This window comes from Nicotiana attenuata, unplaced genomic scaffold, assembly GCF_001879085.1.
Source record: "Nicotiana attenuata strain UT unplaced genomic scaffold, NIATTr2, whole genome shotgun sequence".
NCBI lineage: Eukaryota > Viridiplantae > Streptophyta > Magnoliopsida > Solanales > Solanaceae > Nicotiana > Nicotiana attenuata.
The window spans coordinates 84797-103595 of record NW_017670844.1 but is presented as its reverse complement, the minus strand read 5'-3'; the positions used below and the strand labels follow the sequence as shown (position 1 = coordinate 103595).

The 18799-nt window shown below is 40.1% G+C and overlaps 1 protein-coding gene across 1 annotated transcript; it reads right to left on the bottom strand.

Annotated features, from left to right (window-relative positions):
- Positions 1 to 16144: 16144 nt before the first annotated feature.
- LOC109243838 (phospholipase A1-Igamma3, chloroplastic-like) lies at positions 16145 to 18014 on the bottom strand. Its single transcript, XM_019410837.1, is given in 2 exon segments — positions 16145 to 16917; positions 16919 to 18014. Coding segments are annotated over 2 exon segments (1524 nt in total). The 5' UTR covers positions 17936 to 18014; the 3' UTR covers positions 16145 to 16410.
- Positions 18015 to 18799: the final 785 nt, after the last annotated feature.

Genomic DNA, 18799 nt, shown 5'->3' with positions numbered 1-18799 from the left:
AACAAAGAGTGCCCATAAAATGAACTAGTCCCAAGAGACGCTATTGACTAGCAAACTTTGGGAAGTCCGCAAAGGTCAAAGAATACCGGCGCGTGAGTTACACGGGGAAGCAGAAGCGTGGATAAGATGGAGTCGTCGTGTGGGGAGTATCGAAATATTAGTCGTATAGCGGAAAAGTCACGTGCATCGTAGGTGGTTGGTGTGGAATTAGCCTTCCGTTTCGTTGTCTCAGCTATCCTTTTCCTGTTTACTTTCCGTTGGTTTTTATTTGTTCTTTTCCTTTAAATGAGTAGACTTTTGTTATACATCATTTTCAATAAGAAAAATATTATACCGTGCTTGCTATAATGGTAAAGTTGAGGTGTTAAGTTAGCTGAATTATGTTCTCTTTGAGAAGAGGAATTTTCACTATTTCAAAAAATTGATATTCCTTCTATATAGTTGTTAGTTGTTAGGAGTATTGTTTTTATGGATACAATATTTGGATCGATTGTATTTGTTTGTCGTTGTTGTTTACCTGTAAAATGATACAGTTGGATTTATACGTGGTTTCTAGACAAGTGAACTTATTTGATCCTGAAATAATAAAATAATTGAAGAATTATACAAACTTAGCCTCATAATGTAGATGAAATGGCAGAAATGACAGTTTCGGGAACAAAGTTTCCGGGCACAGCAATGATGAGATCAAAAGCAAGAAAGTAAAATTGTATTGAGCTTTGTATAGAATGTAGTGTAAGTTAGCCAGAAAATTCGTGTCCTTTAAAATGATAACTGGGTTCACTATTTATAGATGTGTCTAGGGAAGGAGGTCGTAGGATATTGCCCTCCTTTAATGTCAACTATGAGGGTCATTGATGAAGATATAACGGTGAACATAAATGCCAAATTCTCTGTAACGGGCCGTTGTCCTTAATGTGCAAAATATTCTTTATTAAATGCTACCGGGCGCAAAATATTTAATACACCTTTATGAGTGTTATCCCTTCCGGTGACAAGTGGAATAGCTGTGTTCGGTCTTCGGCCATCCCCGTCTTGGGTTCCACGTGTCATATCATATTTTACCCTAACAGTTGTTTCATGATGTTATGCACCAGCAATATGAAAAATAAACTTGCAATATTACAAAGAAAAAGTAGAATACCATGTTAGAATTATTATATAAAAAGGTAGGGTAAAAGATAAAATAGAATTATTTAATAATAAGGAATGACAAGATGAGAGAGAAAATAATACACCAATTGATCTTTACATATGGCACTTTTCATCGTTACGCAAATAACGGATTTAACGATATAATACAATAAAATTTAAGTAACAATTAAATAAATATCATATTTATTGTAACAATACGATATAATACAATAAGTAACAACAATCCAAACAAGTTGTAAGTAGGTATGAATATTAAGTTTGGAATTAGAATATTACATTGAAATAGATAGGTTTAAAAAGGATTATTGTAACAATTTCCTCATCATTCATATGTTATCTGTTTAAGCATGATATATTGAAACGCATATAGTTATAAAGTTTTTACTAATCTGCATTTTGTAAGTTTAACTTTTGAATAAAAGGAGTATTTTTTCAAAATAGAACCTTTGTGTATATAGGGGAATTTAATATCTGCATTAAGTTTTGTAATCCAATACTAAGGAGTAGTATTTATTTCTTGTACTTGTAAGTTCGAAGAAAAATGTGAACTAACTGCTCAAAGCAGCCTATCCTCCAATTGCAGTAGATGTGCCTAATTTTTTTTATTTAACCATTTGGTATTCGAATTTGTCAATCTAACTAATTCAAAATCGTGTCATGTACGACTCATTTAAAGGAAAACATGTCCGACCAATTAATTCTTCTTCTTTTTGAGCTCGAACGCTACACTTCTAATTAAAAGTGAAAGAATTTTATTTATCCCACTATATTCTTTCGTGGTCAAGATTCTATTTAAAAAGGCAACAATCAAATAGAATCAATTACTTTAGTCCCATTTATCAAGCAATGTTGTATATACTAGCCCCATTTACTAGCTAGCTATCTTGAATAAATTTGTTTATTAGATAGTTAGGAAACTAAGCTCAATAAATTGTATTTTTAAGTGGGTAATAGTTTTCTACTAGTTGTGCTCTATTTCTCCGTTTAACCCAAAATATATTTAAAATTTTAATGAAATAGTTAGGCAAGCAAAAGGGCATGAGTTAGGTTATCCAAATATCTCTCAATTCAAGAAAAAGAACTTCCTGTATGTGAAAAGGATGTTTTTCGACTGGTTTCTCTCCGTTTCCACTTTGGGTAATATATAGGCTTACAAGTATAGCAACGTATAAAGGTTCTTTATTTTTGTAATATATAATGGTATCTTTACCAACATTGAATTTCTCGTTTGTTTTGATTACAACTTTACTATTTGCTAGAAAAATACAGAAACGAGCAACTAGTTTTTGGATTTATACTACTCCCTCCGGTCCATAATAAGCGATCTTTTGTTCTTTTTATTTTTATCTAAAATAAACGTCCTTGTACATATTATATACGGTCAAAATCGGGCTCGTCTATTACACAATAGATCAGGATTGAAACGCGATGGGTTGAAGGTCGACCCAGGGTCCACCCAACCAAGATACGAGATCAGAGTACCTGTCCTGGAGGACATCGAATCCGTGACCCGGAATCAACTCTGATCCCGAATGAGCTCGAAGAAAAATTGCCAGACCGAATAACAGAAGGCGAAATATCTGTAACCGATCGGGTATCACGGCGGAAATCTCGGCACGTATCAATGAGGAACCGATTAATTAGCAAATCATGGGATTTTTTTACCTTTTATAGAATTGTACCTAAAGTAGGACTCCCCTACTATATAAAAGGGGTCTGATTATTTGTAAAACACATTGTAACACACATCTCAAAGCATTATAATATAATTTTCTTCCTGTAAGCCATTGTTCTTCTATATCTGATATCATTTGAATTACACCCAGTTCGAGTGAGACTTACTTTTCAAGGCTATAAATGTTCAAGTCATACGATTTGAATTTACTTTATTATTGTTCGCTTTATTTATAATTCAATTTATCGCTTTGTGTCAAATTAATCCACGTATCCTTAAAACCACTTATAAATTCAATTGTTATCCGACTTTGAGGATAAACAGTTTGGCGCCCACCGTGGGGCTACGGATAATAGTGGTTATTTGATACAAATTTCTATGACACACACCATTTTACACCTGTTCTTTGAAGTGTCTCTGATTTCGGGCTTAAGCTCAAAATGTCAAACTCACAATTTGTACCTCTACCTACTGGCAATGAGTCTGGTCACCACGGTGAAAACAATAACATAGCGCCCGATAATGAGGTACCGTGCGTTGATCCCATCGGAATTCCAATTGCGGACCTGTTGGACGCTAATTCGCATGTGGCTATCGACACAAGCCTCCTACCTGACCCCGAGAATAACATCCGTGGTGGCACCCGATCGACAACATAGAATACTCAAAATAATGGAGGAGACGGGATCAATCTACGAGTGATCTTCAAAATGTTACAGGCTCAACAGGCGGTGATAACTTAGTCACAAAACTAGAGCCGCGTACCGAGCATAATCGAGCCCATCCGTCTCAAGAGATCACCCGCAGAGAAGAACCGGTCGCGGAGAGATCGAGTGGGAACGAGTCGGGTAATAACCCTGAGATCATAAAAATGCTCGAGGAGCTGACAAAATAAATAGAACCGGGGGAGAAGAAAATCGAAGCAAACGACAAAAAGGTAGAAACCTACAATTCCAGGGTCGATCAGATCCCAGGAGCGCCACCGATACTTAAAGGCTTGGATTCCAAGAAGTTTGTACAGAAACCTTTCCATCCGAGTGCGGCTCCGAAGTACAACGAAATGATTGACCCAAACGAGCATATCACTTCATACATATGCGCCATCAAAGGAAACAACTTGGAGGATGATGAGATCGAGTCTCTCTTGCTGAAGAAATTTGGAAAAACCCAGTCAAAGGGAGCTATGATATGATATCACAAGTTACCCCCTAATTCAATTGACTCATTTGCTATGCTTGCAGACTCTTTTGTGAAAGCATACACTGGGGCTATTGTAACACCCCACACAATCGGATTAGGTATGAATGAGTTAAAGGAGTAGTAAGGCTATATTTTGGACATATGAAGTTCTATCGGGATGATTATGAGTGAAAATAGTTGTCTCAAATCAAGATGGAAAGTGAGGTGCATAAGATTTGACAAAATCGACTAAGTTTGCAGAAGGTCTGTCTTCCAGTAGGGTTTAGTGAAAATGTGTAAGGAATTTGGGAACATTCAAAGCATGAAAGTTGTAGGCCTTTGAAATAGCTTTCCAACGATATATTGTGGAGCCCAAACGAAGCTCTGCGCAAAACATTATGATCGTTTTACAGAATGGTGCGTAACCACCATGTTCGGCCGCGTTTTACCATGACCGCGGTCGTGAGGCAGTGTCCCAGCGATTTACCGCGGTCGGGAACGTGGTCGCGCCTACTGGGACACGGTGGCCAACTTGGGAAGTCATTTTTTTAGCTATATTTCGTCCCCCCACAGCCCTAAAACATAAAAACTTGCTCTAGAAAGGAAAACTCTAAAAAACCTAACTCCTTAAGGCTCCCTCCACCACCCAAGGTAAGTTCTAATGGTGATTCTAACTTAATTTCAATTTCCCAACATCTTATTAACATGGGTAAACCCTTCATGTAATTAGATATTCGATTGGGACACCATTGTTGAGGGAAGAAATCGTAGAACACGAATTCAAGAAGATTGAACGTCAAAAAGGTAATATCTTCACCCTCTAATTGATTCTATCATTGAATTAATGATTATAGACTCTATTTCATGAGATATGAGTTGATGGGTTTGATAGAAAAGCATGAACGGTGATAGATTTGGGTTGCTGATTGGTTATTATTGGTTATGGGTGTTGATTACCTTATGGGTGATAAAGAATAAGGTTGATTATAACCATCTGAGACTTTAGAATTTATCTAGGAGCAAGATAATGGGTTATTGGGTATGGAGACACCATTAATAAGGACTATGAAGCTTTATTTTCACCAAGTGTTTGATAAAATGCTTAAGTGACCAAAATATGAGCATCATAGCTAATAGGGAATCCCTTTGACTTGTATTGCTATAGATTAAAGTTGAAAGGGTTGACAAACGTTGTATTACGCTCAAGAGCAGGAAGTTAAGGTATGTGAGACTAACTCTCTATGTTTGGGAATTTTAATGATTCTCCCTACACTACGTTTCTTTTACAACGTTACTAATTGCCTCAGAAATATAGTTAAGCCTAGCTCCTTGAATAGTTGCAGAACTTCTATTCTCTAGATTCATAACTCGTTCATGACTTTCATTTTGAACGTTGTAAGCTCAGTGCGGTTTCAATATAGACTTGGGTTTGATTCCCCCGAGTCTTAGTATAGATTACTCAGTATGCCATAAACAGTTGAAGTTTCAATGTTCATAATCAGTTCAAGAATACATGTCTCAGTCTAGCCCTATTCAGTATTCCAGTATAGTGTAATTCAGTGTGATCCAGCATTCCAGTATCATGTAATTTAGTGTGATTCAGTATTTCACTATCATGTATTACAGTTTGATTCTCAGTTCCTGAATGTTGAACACCTGTATTTGGGCCTGAGGCCGTAGTTTATATGCTTTATGCATACTTGGGCCTGAGGCCGTAGTTTATGCTTTATGCATGTTTGGGCCTGAGGCCATAGTTTATGCTTTATGCATTTTTGGGCCTGAGACCGTAGTTATGTATACGTATACTTGGGCCTGAGGCCGTAGTTTGTGCACATATATATTGGGCCCGAGGCCGTAGCTTATTCAGATAAACAGGTTGTTCATCATTCAGAAGAAGGAGTATTCATAACCTTACTTCCTTCGTTCAGTTCAACTATCAGTTATCAGTTATCATTTCAGTTATCAATTATCAGTTAACATTTCAGTTATCAGCTATCAGTTATCATTTCAGTTTCAGTTTCAATAGTTATCATTTCAGTTATCAATTATCAATTCTCAGTTATCAGCTCAGTATTAGTTTCAGCAGTTATAGTTCTTTCTTTCAGTTGCTTTACGTACCAGTGCAATTCAAATGTACTGACGTCCCTTTTGCCCGGGGCCTACATCTCACAATGCAGGTAATGATTTACAGGTTGACGATTCAGAGCGCTAGGACTCTCGTATCAGCTGTTTGGTGATCCCCAGTTCTTTCGGGACATTATCATTACTTTACAGTCTTTCAGTATTTACAAATAGTTAGTGTTTTCAGTACTTCAATTGAGGCTTCATAGACTAGAATAACAGTTAGATAGAGTCTCAGGCTTTTCATATTAAGCAATGTTGGCTACATATATGTTTTAGACTTGTTGTAGTATTTCCGCACTTTGATTTATATCATCCAGACTTTCAGTATATCAACATGTGTTAGTTTATGTTCCGCATTCAGCATGTTATGATATCACATGTTGATTCAGCCAGCCAGTTGGTTCGCTCGGTCACATGTAGTTAGGCACCGAGTGCCGTGTTACGTCCGGGCCCAGGTTCGAGGCGTGACAACTATCAAGGTCGAAACCAGGAAGTCGGACCCCTTCAAAGTAAGGTAAAAGGATAATGAAATGCTCAAAGAGTTCGTATCTCTGTTTCAAATGGAACGGATGGACCTGCCACCGGTCGGTGATGATTGGGCCGTTCAAGCTTTTACCCAAAGACTCAATGTTCGAAGTTCGATGGCTTCACAGCAGTTGAAGCAAAATCTGATAGAATATCCGGCTATCACTTGGGCTGATGTGCATAACCGATATCAATCAAAGATCAGAGTCGAAGATGATCAACTGGGGGCTCCTTCCGGGTCCGTTTATCCTGTTAGACCCATCGACAAAGTCAAGAAAGATATCGATCGTGAACCAAGGCCGAACAAGGATCGCTATCAACCGTACAATGAGGATCGAAGAAGCAATGGGTCCAAATGGGGTTCTATGCGAAATGAAAGGAGAAATGATCGTGGCCAGAGCAACCAGGGACTCATGAGCAAGAACGGATTCAACAGACCTATCAGACCTAAAGAAGCACCAAGGTTATCAGAATATAACTTTAACGTTGATGGTGCTGCCATCGTATCGGCTATTAGACGCATCAAAGATACAAATAGCCTCGACCTCTACAATTCGACCCAGCCCAAAGGGATCCAAACCAGATATGCAAATATCATGGCACACACGAACATAGAACAGAGGATTGCCGACAGTTGAGGGAGGAGGTAGCCCGGTTATTCAACAACGGGCATCTTCAAGAATTCCTGAGTGACCGAGCCAAGAATCATTTCAGAAATAGGGACTCTAATAAACAAACCGAGCAAGAAGAGCCTCAATTCGTCATTCACATGATCATCGGAGGGGTCGATGTTCCTCAAGGTCCGATGTTAAAGCACACCAAAGTATCCATCACAAGGGAAAAACGGACTTGAGACTACATACGAGAAGGAACTTTGTCTTTCAGCGACGAGGACACATAAGGAATCGTGCAGCCCCACAACAATGCACTGGTAATATCTTTACTCATGAATAAATCTCGAGTTAAACATATGTTAATTGATCCAGGTAGCTCAGCCAACATCATTCGATCAAGGGTCATAGAATAACTTGGCCTACAAGACCAAATCGTGCATGCAGCCCGAGTGCTAAACGGATTCAACATGGCAAGTGAAACTACTAAGGGAAAAATAACATTACCAGTAAACGCTGCCGGGACCATCCATGAAACCAAGTTTTATGTGATTGAGGGGGACATGAGGTACAACACCCTTCTTGGGAGGCCATGGATCCACAACATGAGGGCAGTGCCCTCGACTCTTCACCAAGTGTTAAAATTCCTGACGCCAGGAGGTATTAAAATGATTTACGGGGAGCAACCGGCCGCAAAAGAAATATTTGCAGTCGAAGAAGTAATTCCGGTATCAACACTGGCTACATCAAAGGAACCGAGTTCGGATACGAAGCAGGAAGCTAAATAGCAATTATCGACACCAGCCACGACCTAGACGGATAGACAGGGGACCGATGAAGACGGTGATTACGGGGTCCCCAAATCTTTTATAGTCCCCGATGATTCTGATACAACAAAATCGACGGTCGAAGAGCTGGAACAAGTCACATTGATCAAATATCTGCCCGATCGGAAGGTATACCTGGGCACGGGGTTAACCCCGGAGCTCAGAAAAAAACTCATTCAACTTCTTATAGCTAACATAGATTGTTTTGCTTGGTCCCATCTTGATATGGCAAGGATCCCGTCGGAGATTACCACTCACAAGCTAAGCCTGGACCTGAAATTCCACCCGGTCAAACAGAAGAGGAGACCCAGTCTGAGATCAAACATGCTTTCATCAAGGACGAGGTATCTAACCTCCTTAAAATAGGGTCCATTCGGGAAGTTAAATACCCAAAATGGTTAGCAAACGTAGTGGTAGTCCCTAAAAAAGGAAACAAACTGAGAATGTGAGTAGATTATAAAGATTAAAATAAGGCATGTCCCAAGGACTCTTTCCCTTTGCCCAACATTGATCGCATGATCGATGCCATGGCCGGCCGTGAGATCCTCAGTTTTCTTGATGCCTACTCCGAGTACAACCAAATACGAATGAACCCGGATGATCATGAAAAAACCTCCTTCATTACAAAGTATGGCACATACTGCAATAAGGTGATGCCATTTGGGTTAAAAAATACCAGTGCCACTTACCAACGCCTAGTAAACCGGATGTTCGAAGAACAAATAGGGAAATCCATGAAAGTTTACATTGACGATATGTTGGTTAAATCCCTGCGAGCAGAGGACCATTTAAAGTATTTGCAGGAAACGTTTAGTATATTGAAGAAGTACAACATGAAGCTGAATCCGAAGAAATGTGCGTTCGGAGTCGGATCAGGGAAATTTATCGGGTTCATGGTATCAAACCGAGGAATCAAGATCAACCCTGATAAGATCAAAGCTATCGAGGATATCATGGTAGTGGACAACGTGAAGGCCGTGCAAAGGCTAACCGGGCGCATTTCCACCCTGGGGCGATTCATCTCGAGGTCCTCCGATAAGAGCCACCGATTTTTCTCGTTACTGAAGAAGCAAAACAATTTCACCCCGGAATGCCAAGGGCCTTAGAAGAACTCAAGCGATATCTGTCGAGCCCGCCACTGCTTCACACGCCGAAGGAAAACGAATAACTATACCTGTACTTGGCAGTACCAGAGATAGCGGTAAGTGGAGTCCTAGTTCGGGAAGAGCAAGGTACACAATTTTTAATTTATTATGTTAGAAGGACCTTGGGTAAGGCTAAAACTAGGTACCCTCACCTAGAAAAAAATGGCACTCGCTTGGCTAAGCGCCTCTAGAAAACTAAAACCATATTTTCAGTGCCATCCTATATGTGTTGTGACAACTTACCCATTGCGAAATATAATGCATAACCCCAACTCTCGGGACGATTGGCCAAACGGTCCGTGAAAATCATCGGATACGATATTGATTATCGACCCCGGACAACCATCAAATCTCAAATTTTGGCAGATTTCGTGTCCGACTTTATGCCGGCCCTAATATCCGAGGTAGAAAGAGAATTGTTGGTAAACTCGTGGACTTCTTCGGGAATCTGGACCCTCTTTATGACGGCGCCTCGAACGCAAAAGGGTCCGGACTAGGCATCATATTGAAGCTACCCATAGGAAATACAGTTAGACAATCTATTAGAACTGTGAAATTGACTAACAACGAGGCCGAATATGAGGCCATGATTGTAGGTCTCGAACTAGCCAAAAGATTGGGGGCGGAGGTGATCGAAGCTAAGTGTGACTCTCTCCTTGTGGTGAACCAAGTTAATGGGACCTTCGAAGTCAGAGAAGAACGAATGCAAAGATACCTAGATAAGTTGCATGTAACATCACATCGGTTCAAAGAATGGACTTTGCAACACGTACTTCGGGATCAGAATAGCGAGGCCGATGCCCTTGCGAACATAGGGTTGTCGGTTGAAGACGAAGAGCTCAACTTAGGGGAAGTCGTACAACTCATGAGATCGGTAGTGGAAGAAGGTCACGCCGAAATAAACTCTACAAGTTTGACTTGGGATTGGAGAAACAAATATGTAGAATATTTAAAATCCGGGAAACTATCCTTAGATCCAAAGAATCGAGGACTCTGCGCACAGAGGCAGTCTGATTGAGCTTGTCCGAAGATGGAACCTTGTTCAGAAGAATGTTAGACGGCCCACTAGCAATATGTATAGGACCAGGAGATATCGAGTACGTTCTGAGGGAAGTCCACGATGGCATTTGCGGAAATCATTCAAGTGCCGAATCATTGGTATGGTAATCAGAGCCGGCTATTACTGGATCGACATGGAAAAAGACGCGAAGGAGTTTGTACGAAAATGTGATAAATTCCAAAGACATGCTCCGATGATTCACCAACCCGGGGAGCTGTTGCATTTGGTCTTGTTACCATGGCCATTAATGAAGTGGGGGATGGACATTGTTGGCCCTCTACCATAGGCACCCGGTAAGGCTCAATTCATATTGTTTGTTACTGACTATTTTTCTAAGTGGGTTGAAGCCCAGGCATACAAGAAGGTCAGGAAGAAGGAATTCATCGACTTCATTTGGGATCACATTATATGTCGGTTGGGAATGTCGTCCGAAATCGTGTGCAACAACGGGAAACAATTTATCGGCAGCAAAGTGACCGGATTTCTCGAAGACCATAAGATCAAAAGGATCCTGTCAACACCCTATCAACCTAGTGGGAATGGACAAGTGGAATCGACCAACAAAACCGAACTCCAAAACCTCAAAAAGAGGTTAACTAAAGCCAAAGGAAAATGGAAGGAAATCCTTCCCGAAGTCTTATGGCATACCGTACGACCTCGAAGTCCAATACCGGAGCTACACTATTCTCGTTTGTTTATGGCACCGAAGATCTAATACCGGTTGAGGTCCGTTAACCAAGTATCAGATTCTGATATGCTACCAAGGAATTGAACAATGAGACTATGAACACGAGCCTAGAGCTATTAGATGAAAGGCGCGAAGCCACCCTCATTCGGTTGGTCGCCCAAAAACAACGGATCGAAAGGTATTATAGTCGAAGGGCCAACCTTTGACACTTCAATATCGGGGACTTAGTACTAAGGAAGGTCACTCTAAACACCTGAAACCCGAAAGAAGGGAAGTTGGGGCCGAACTAGGAATGACCTTACCAGATTCTCGAGGTCGCTGGATAACTCGGGGCGACGCCCGAACTAAAAGGCCAAGGCTAAATTAAAATGCTCGGAGACATTCGAGGACCCGTAACAAAGACAACAAGGCCTTAAAATTTCTAAACCGGTTCAAAGGCTACCCTCGACAGACTGTGACATAAAAAATAGTCTAAGTACTTGGGGGAAAGAAAACTTTCGGTCACACCGAACCCCCACGATGCCTTAAAACGAAATAAAGTTGAAGGCAAGGTTTCTTCGAGTTTCTGAACAAAACCTAACTATTTCATGCTAAAGCATTTGGATCTTTGCAAATAAAAGTACATAAGTCAAAGTGAAAAATCGAAAGCAGTTGAAGGGAAAAAGCCTTGTATTCATAATCAAAAATTCTTTTTACAAGGGCCAAAAAAGCTCGATAATTTTTTTTACAAAGGCCGAACGGCCTCAACAAAAAGTTACAAAAAACAAAAACATCTAAAGGCCTAAGTAGCCTAGTCAAGCTTCTGTTGGACCTGCGGGTTCGGACCATTAGCCACCGTATCCGACTCATTGTCACTAACCTCAAAAACCCTTCTTACCTGCTCAACCAGGTCGGCATGCTCCTTCCGAGCCGCCTTCAGCTCAGCTTGAAGTTTCTTGACCTTCCCCTCACGTTGCTCACTGAGAAGTTTGTAAGCATTTTCTCAATAAGCACTTGGGTCTCAGCGTCATTTTGGTTTAACTCTTCTTGAAATTGGAGAAAAGTCTCGTGATGAAGCACCGAGGCCTAGAAACACAAAGGAAAAAGTTACAATCTCTTATGAATTAATCTAAGTACATAACAAAAGTCGTCAAAAGACATTCGAGGTTACCCGGTTTAACGCCTGTTGGGCTTCGTTAAACAGGCAGGGCGCTTCTACCTCGTTCATCTTTTCTTGATCCTTTTCGGTCACAGGCACCTAAGATAACTTGCAACCCCCACGGGGGCAAAGAGGACTCGAGCATCCTCCGGAATGGACATAATAATGGACCGCTTTCGGTCGGGATCTACACTCGGAGCTTGGAATCAGTTTACTAGTTTCATGCTCGAAGAAGGCCTGCTGGACCCCGAAGACGGACTCTTCTTCGGTACCGATAAGTCACCCAACCCGGTGATGTCTTCTGAAGCGGTAGAGTCTAAACCCTCAAAAAAGTTGTGGAAGGAGTCTACCACCCCTTGGGGCTCCTCATTTGGACGTTCTTTTAGCACTTGGGCATCGTAGATCATGGAGTCGATAAACAAAGGCGACTCGGAGAGGTCTATCACCCCAAGTCCATCCTTTGGGACATTATCCTCTGCCCGAGAAGCACCAGCCACATTCTCTGTGTCGGCATCCCTAACTTGGGGCAAAACGGCTTCGCCCCTCTCTAATTCGGAGGCCTCAGCCACTGCCTCACCAACAACCCCCTGGTTTGAGGCAATACGATGTTGCTCGCACGCGGGCCACCAGTTCGGATTTTTCTTCCTCTTCTTCGGACTCATCTCTCAGCGGGTGGATTGAGTCCGATGGGAGATCTCGAGCGCTGGTGCTTTCCTTGGATTTGTGCACCAGCCTCCTTTTCGGTTTTTTCTTCTCCGAATTCGAAGAACACGAATCCTTTCTGTTCTTCTTCTCCTGCCTTGGAGCAGGGGACTCGGCGGGCTATCTTCATCGCGTGATGAAGGTCTCATTGCAACATCCTTCCCAAGGCTTAAAAAGAGAAAAAGAAATGAGTAAGGCAGCACGGAAGAGGTCCAAATGTTGTCCACTCTAGGAAGAAATGTCACCGTAGGAACGGGCTTCCCATCGGCCTTTCAAAAGTTCGCGCCATGCGCGCTCAGAGTACGGTTTCTTGGAGAAAGATGCCCTCGACCCACTCCCTAAGTCGAGGAACTGCATCTAGAACCCGAGCAACAGCTGCGTCACCACCAAACATCGATAAGAAAGGGGAAAAAGAGAGCAAAAATATTAAATTCTGGGAAAAGAAGAACTTTACTTTCGTTTGTGTTCCACTTTTCGGAGAACGACATGTCCTCGACCGGAATCAGGTCCAAGGTCCCCACACGGACAAACCTACCCAGCCAACCTCGGTCTCGATCTTCATTGATGCTCGAAAACGGGCTTTGGTGGCCCGACGCGCAAGTTTGATCAGTCTCCCTCGGAAGAATCGAAGACTGTATAGGCACATCAGATGATCAACAGTGAATGGGAATCCGTCAATCTTGCTCACGAAGAATCGGAGGAGAATGACTATCCTCCAGAACGAGGGGTAGATATGACCAAGGCACACCTCGTATCTTTTGCAAAACTGGATGATCATTGGGTCCAACGGACCCAACATAAAGGGGTAAGTGTAAACACTTAAGTATCCCTTAACGTGGGTACTAATATCTTCTTCGGGCCCAGGAACCACCATGCCTTTTCCGTCCTAGTTGCAGCCCTTTATGACCGTGGGGAGGGTGTCTTCGGTAATCGAGCAAATATACCTCGATACTTTCTCGCCTCGGCCCGGGTGAAGGTTTTTCAACTTTGAAGTCGGCGGCCACCGAGTACCTGCCAGTGATAAATGCGTCAAGAGGAGGTTCTGCCGCTGGTTCCTCGCAGGCCGGCAGTGAAGAAGAAGCAGTTTCTTTTTGAGGAACTGTCTTAGAAGTTTTCGCCATTTTTCTCTTCAAATGAAGGGTAAAAGATGAAGGAGAGGAAGTGAAAAGGGTATGCTTGACGATTTGGAGTGAAGGCAAGTAAGAGTTCTTATAGATAGCTTAAGAAATCTGGGCACAAGTGCTATGTAATGCAAAGATTCTTAAGAGCAAAAGTGGAGAAGTATTGAATGTAAAGTTTGAATGGATGAAGAATGAGGTATTTATAGTTTTCAAAAAATGACGGTTCAAAACTAGGAGTGGCCGACCAGCAACTGACGAGCATTTAATGCTTTTAAGACATGACTGACGAGACGTTTTGTTCATTTTGTCGTTTCTAACGCAGAGTATCCAGGCAAAAATCGGGGGCTCATATCGTTTCTCGTCGTTTACTCTCCGAAAAATGAGGGGACTATCTGTATACAGTCCAAATCGGGCTCGTCTATTACACTATAGATCTGGATTAAAACACGATGGGTTGAAGGTCGACCCCAGATCCACCGAACCAAGATACAAGGTCAGAGTGCCCGCCCTCGAGAACATCGAATCCGTGACCCTGGAATCAACTCTGATCCCGAATGAGCTCGAAGAAACATTGCCTGACCGAATAACAGAAAGCGAAACATCCGTAATCGGTCGGGTATCACGGCGAAAATCTCGGCACGTATCAATGAGGAACCGGTTAATTAGCAAATCATGAGATTTTTTCACATTTTATAGAATTTTACCTAAAGTAGGACTCCCCTACTATATAAAGGGGGTTTAATTATTCGTAAAACACATTGTACCACGCATCCCAAAGCATTGTAATATAATTTTCTTCCTGCAAGCTATTGTTCTTCTATATCTGATATCATTTGAATTACACCCAGTTCGAGTGAGACTTATTTTTCAAGGCTATAACTGTTCAAGTCATACGGTTTGAATCTATTTTATTATTGTTCACTTTATTTATGATTTAATTTATCGTTTTGTGTCAAATTAATCCACGTATCCTTAAAACCACTTATAAATTCAATTGTTATCCGATTTTGGGGGTAAACAATAATCAAGAAGGAATTAATTTTATTTTTTCAAAATTTGTCCTTATTTACATATCATAAAATGGCAAGTTAACAATTAATTAAGGGTAGTTTCGTGAATACATATTTTTTCTCTAGCCGTTCGTATTTTCTTAAGGTGTGTACCAAAGGCTACAAAGTCGCTTATTATTAACCGGAGGGAGTAATAAGTTTTTGCACCGCTGAGCCGTGACCGAGGCTACTACTGAGCCGGTCTATCGAGCCCGTCCGGCACAACCCTCTATCTCGATCCTCCATAGCCCCCGCGCCGTCTCCCAGCATACCGGGTTGTTCCGGTCCGTTAACCCGGCACACATAGCTTTGACTAGTAAAAAAACAAACACGTCATTTCAATTTTGAAGGAGCCATTTGGAGGTGTCGGGGATGGTTAGAGAGAAAACTGTAGTTTTCTAGTGTGAACTCATTCTAAGAATCTAATTTAACTTATATACATTGAAATGTAAAACGAATTTACTCATCAGTATAATTTAACTTGGCGTCGTAGGTTGGTTGTCTTATTATTCGGATTTTTTGAGTTATTAATTATATTTTTTATGGACAGTTAGATGGAATAATTTTTTAAGTGACATGATAATTTGGAAAATTCATTACACTGCAATATATATAAAAGTTGAACTCATGACCTCCTTTGCCTTATCATCAAGTTCTTAACTTCTTCTGCTATTTTGGAACTACAATTGACATATGACTCTATACTGACTACTGGCTTGTCTTCTTTTATGATTCATCTATCTATTAATATTGATGAAACAATTAGTGAAATATAATAATTGAAAATTGTCCAAGTTGGATTTCTCGATATTATTCTGAGTAGAGCATAGACTTCACATCAATCAAATAGATATTTCCCTCTGCTTAAAACAAATATTTGGCTAACAAGTGATTAATATTTTTTAACAAAATAACGAACAAAGAAAGTTGGTTGACATTTTTAAAACCCCTGTTTGATTTCTTGTGACAGATTGTTTTTGTACGAATATCAAACTCAATAGCCAATGTAGAAGAAAAAAATTAGAATTAAAGGAAACATATCTTTGGCTATATTATCACTTGGACCCCATCACTATGACATGTATATTCACTTCACAACAATAAAACCAAGCAAGAATAATTTAATTAAAAGACAGCTCTTATTAGTTACTTATTTATTGGGCATCACTACATTTTTCAATGAGCAAAATTATATCCACATATTCTCTTCTTAGCAAGTCTAGTCATGATGTGATATTTTTTACCACAACAATTTGGAAGAGTACAAATATAGAAGAATTAACCCAAATAGCCACCCAAATAATCTCTTAAACTAAAAAAAGCTGGCAGATGTATAATTCATGTATACTTGGCTAGAAAAAATAAATATTGAATCTGGCTGGCTATTTGTGTAACAATCCCAAAAATATAACTACGGTAAATGTAATCTAGCCCTAGCAAGTTTTAGGACTTGCTGAAAATGATGGGCCGTATCAGGTGGATGGGCCTCAATTATGGGCCTTTCCGGCAACACCCACCGCCCGTCGGGAGTCCTCACCATGCCTTTGTTCGCATCTTGCCACCACATCGGCGGCACGCCATAGTCCTTCTTCAAGAAACTAGAGTCCTTGTTGACGAGAGCGACATCCCTCCCCGTGGCGGAGCAAAACGCGCGATCCTTCCCGTGGTAGCCATCGACGAGGTGTAAATGGGCCTCAAGATTATGTGCACAGCCCAAATCATTATTGGGCTTTAGAAAAGGAGAATGATGATGGTCCAATGTTAATTCCACCCCAACATGAGCATAACTCCAAGGAAATGAAATAGTCTCTTCTAATTGCTTTTGAAATTGAAATTTCTCATTTGTAATAATTCCAGGCACAGTTGGCACCTTATCATGCACATTTATCACTCTCAAAACCCTAATTCCTAGCTCTTCACCACCTTTCTTTAAATTTAAGATTTCCAACCCTAGGGCCAGCAAATGAAAAAACAGTAATTGGAATTCTTTTAATTACAGACTTACCATTATGTAAAATGTTCAATTTCATCTCAGCTATATCATAAGCACTTAACAAAGCCAATGCTGCACCAAGACTATGCCCTGTAATTGTAATACTTAGCTCTTCACCTTCATACTTCTCGATTAATCGATTAATCTCAGCTAAAATTTGTTCACGAGCCGAAAATGAACAATAGTGACAATTTTTTTCTTTCTGAGTATACAAATCGAAGAACCCTGACTCGATCTTGATGTTAGGATCATCGCGAAAATGAGCTGGGTGCAAAATATCCTTGAGGTCATGGATCCATTCTAAGTACGTGACCGTGCCACGCCATGCAACAACAATGCCACGACGCCCTAGACGCTTAATTTCTTCGGGATCTGTGGCTACGACTACATATCCTATCCAATTCGCGTGTTGACTCCAAACCATACGATTTTTCGACTTCTGAAAGAAATTTGGCAAATTAATATTTGAAGTTGCATACAAATATCTCCTCATTTCATACCCTTTTTTCACCATGTTGAGTTTCTCAAAGAAATGTGATGGTTGATATTTGCAAGTACCACAATACTTAGAATGAGGATCATAGTCAAATGAGTCATAACAAGATTGTGCAAATTCACCATACCTAATGATTTCTTTTCTTAGATTAGAGTTCATAGGGTCAAGTAAACCTTCCCAATTTTTGCACCCTTGGATTTCTCTCCACATTTCATAAAGGGGTTTTTTCTCTTCTTCATATTGTTGGATTTTAGTATCCTTAGGTGCTAAATTAGAAAGAAATGAAGGTTTTAAAGAAATATCACTTGATAATTTTGGTGGAAGTTTTTTGTTTGAGAAAGAGAGGTTTTTAGCTTTGAATATGTTGCAATATAATGGAAAAACTTCTCGAAAAATATGGTTTCTTTTGTGTTTGGGATTGGTGAGAGATAATTGAAAGGAAGCCATGAGAATTTTGGATTTTTTTCTTGACTTGTGTTTGTTATCATATAAAATAAGCTTGTTAAAAGGAGAAGTATAAGATGCTTTCTTTATATTTCCACACATTTCTATAATTAAGTTGGAGTATGGAGAATTTCTTAAATAGGTAAGAGAATAGAGACATCCAACTACCAAGAGTAAAAGATTAATTATTACTCTAGTCGTGTCTAAAGTGTTGTCCCTTTTATTGACTGGCTTCCACTTAGTTATTGATAAGTAGATACGGTACACTTTTGATCTTTGACTGTTTGATACTTCCAGTGATATAACATATTTTGTTATTAGTTCATTTAAAAAATAATGATAATCTTGTTATTTTTTTTATTTACCCTTAATAATAAGACCTCAAGTTTCAAAAGTCTTGCGATCACACAAATATTATAGTATATTTAAAATTACAAGTTTCAAAAGTTTTTTCACCATTAAATTCTATGTCGAATCTAGCTATATATATCACATACATATAAAATGGACAGAGTGACATATAAGTTGAATCGTGAAATTAACCCTAGCCAGGAGCGAATTCAGTTCAATAGCTACGGGCTCCCGTGAACCCTGTAGCTTTTGTCTATAACTTGTATTTGTATTGAAAAATTCATTAAAAGTATACGAATATTTAGCTTGGAACCCAGTCCATTCATTCAGTTAGTATTTTATATTAACTCGAGATTTTTGTAGGAATCCATAAACCTAAGGACCTAGCTAGTGCATTAATTTGACATTAGGACAAGCCTTGCGAGATACGTGTTCAACGTGCTACACTCGAGAAAATACTCACAATTTTGGCCCCTACATTTCTAAGTACTTGAAAAATGGGTTGAGCGTGTTGAT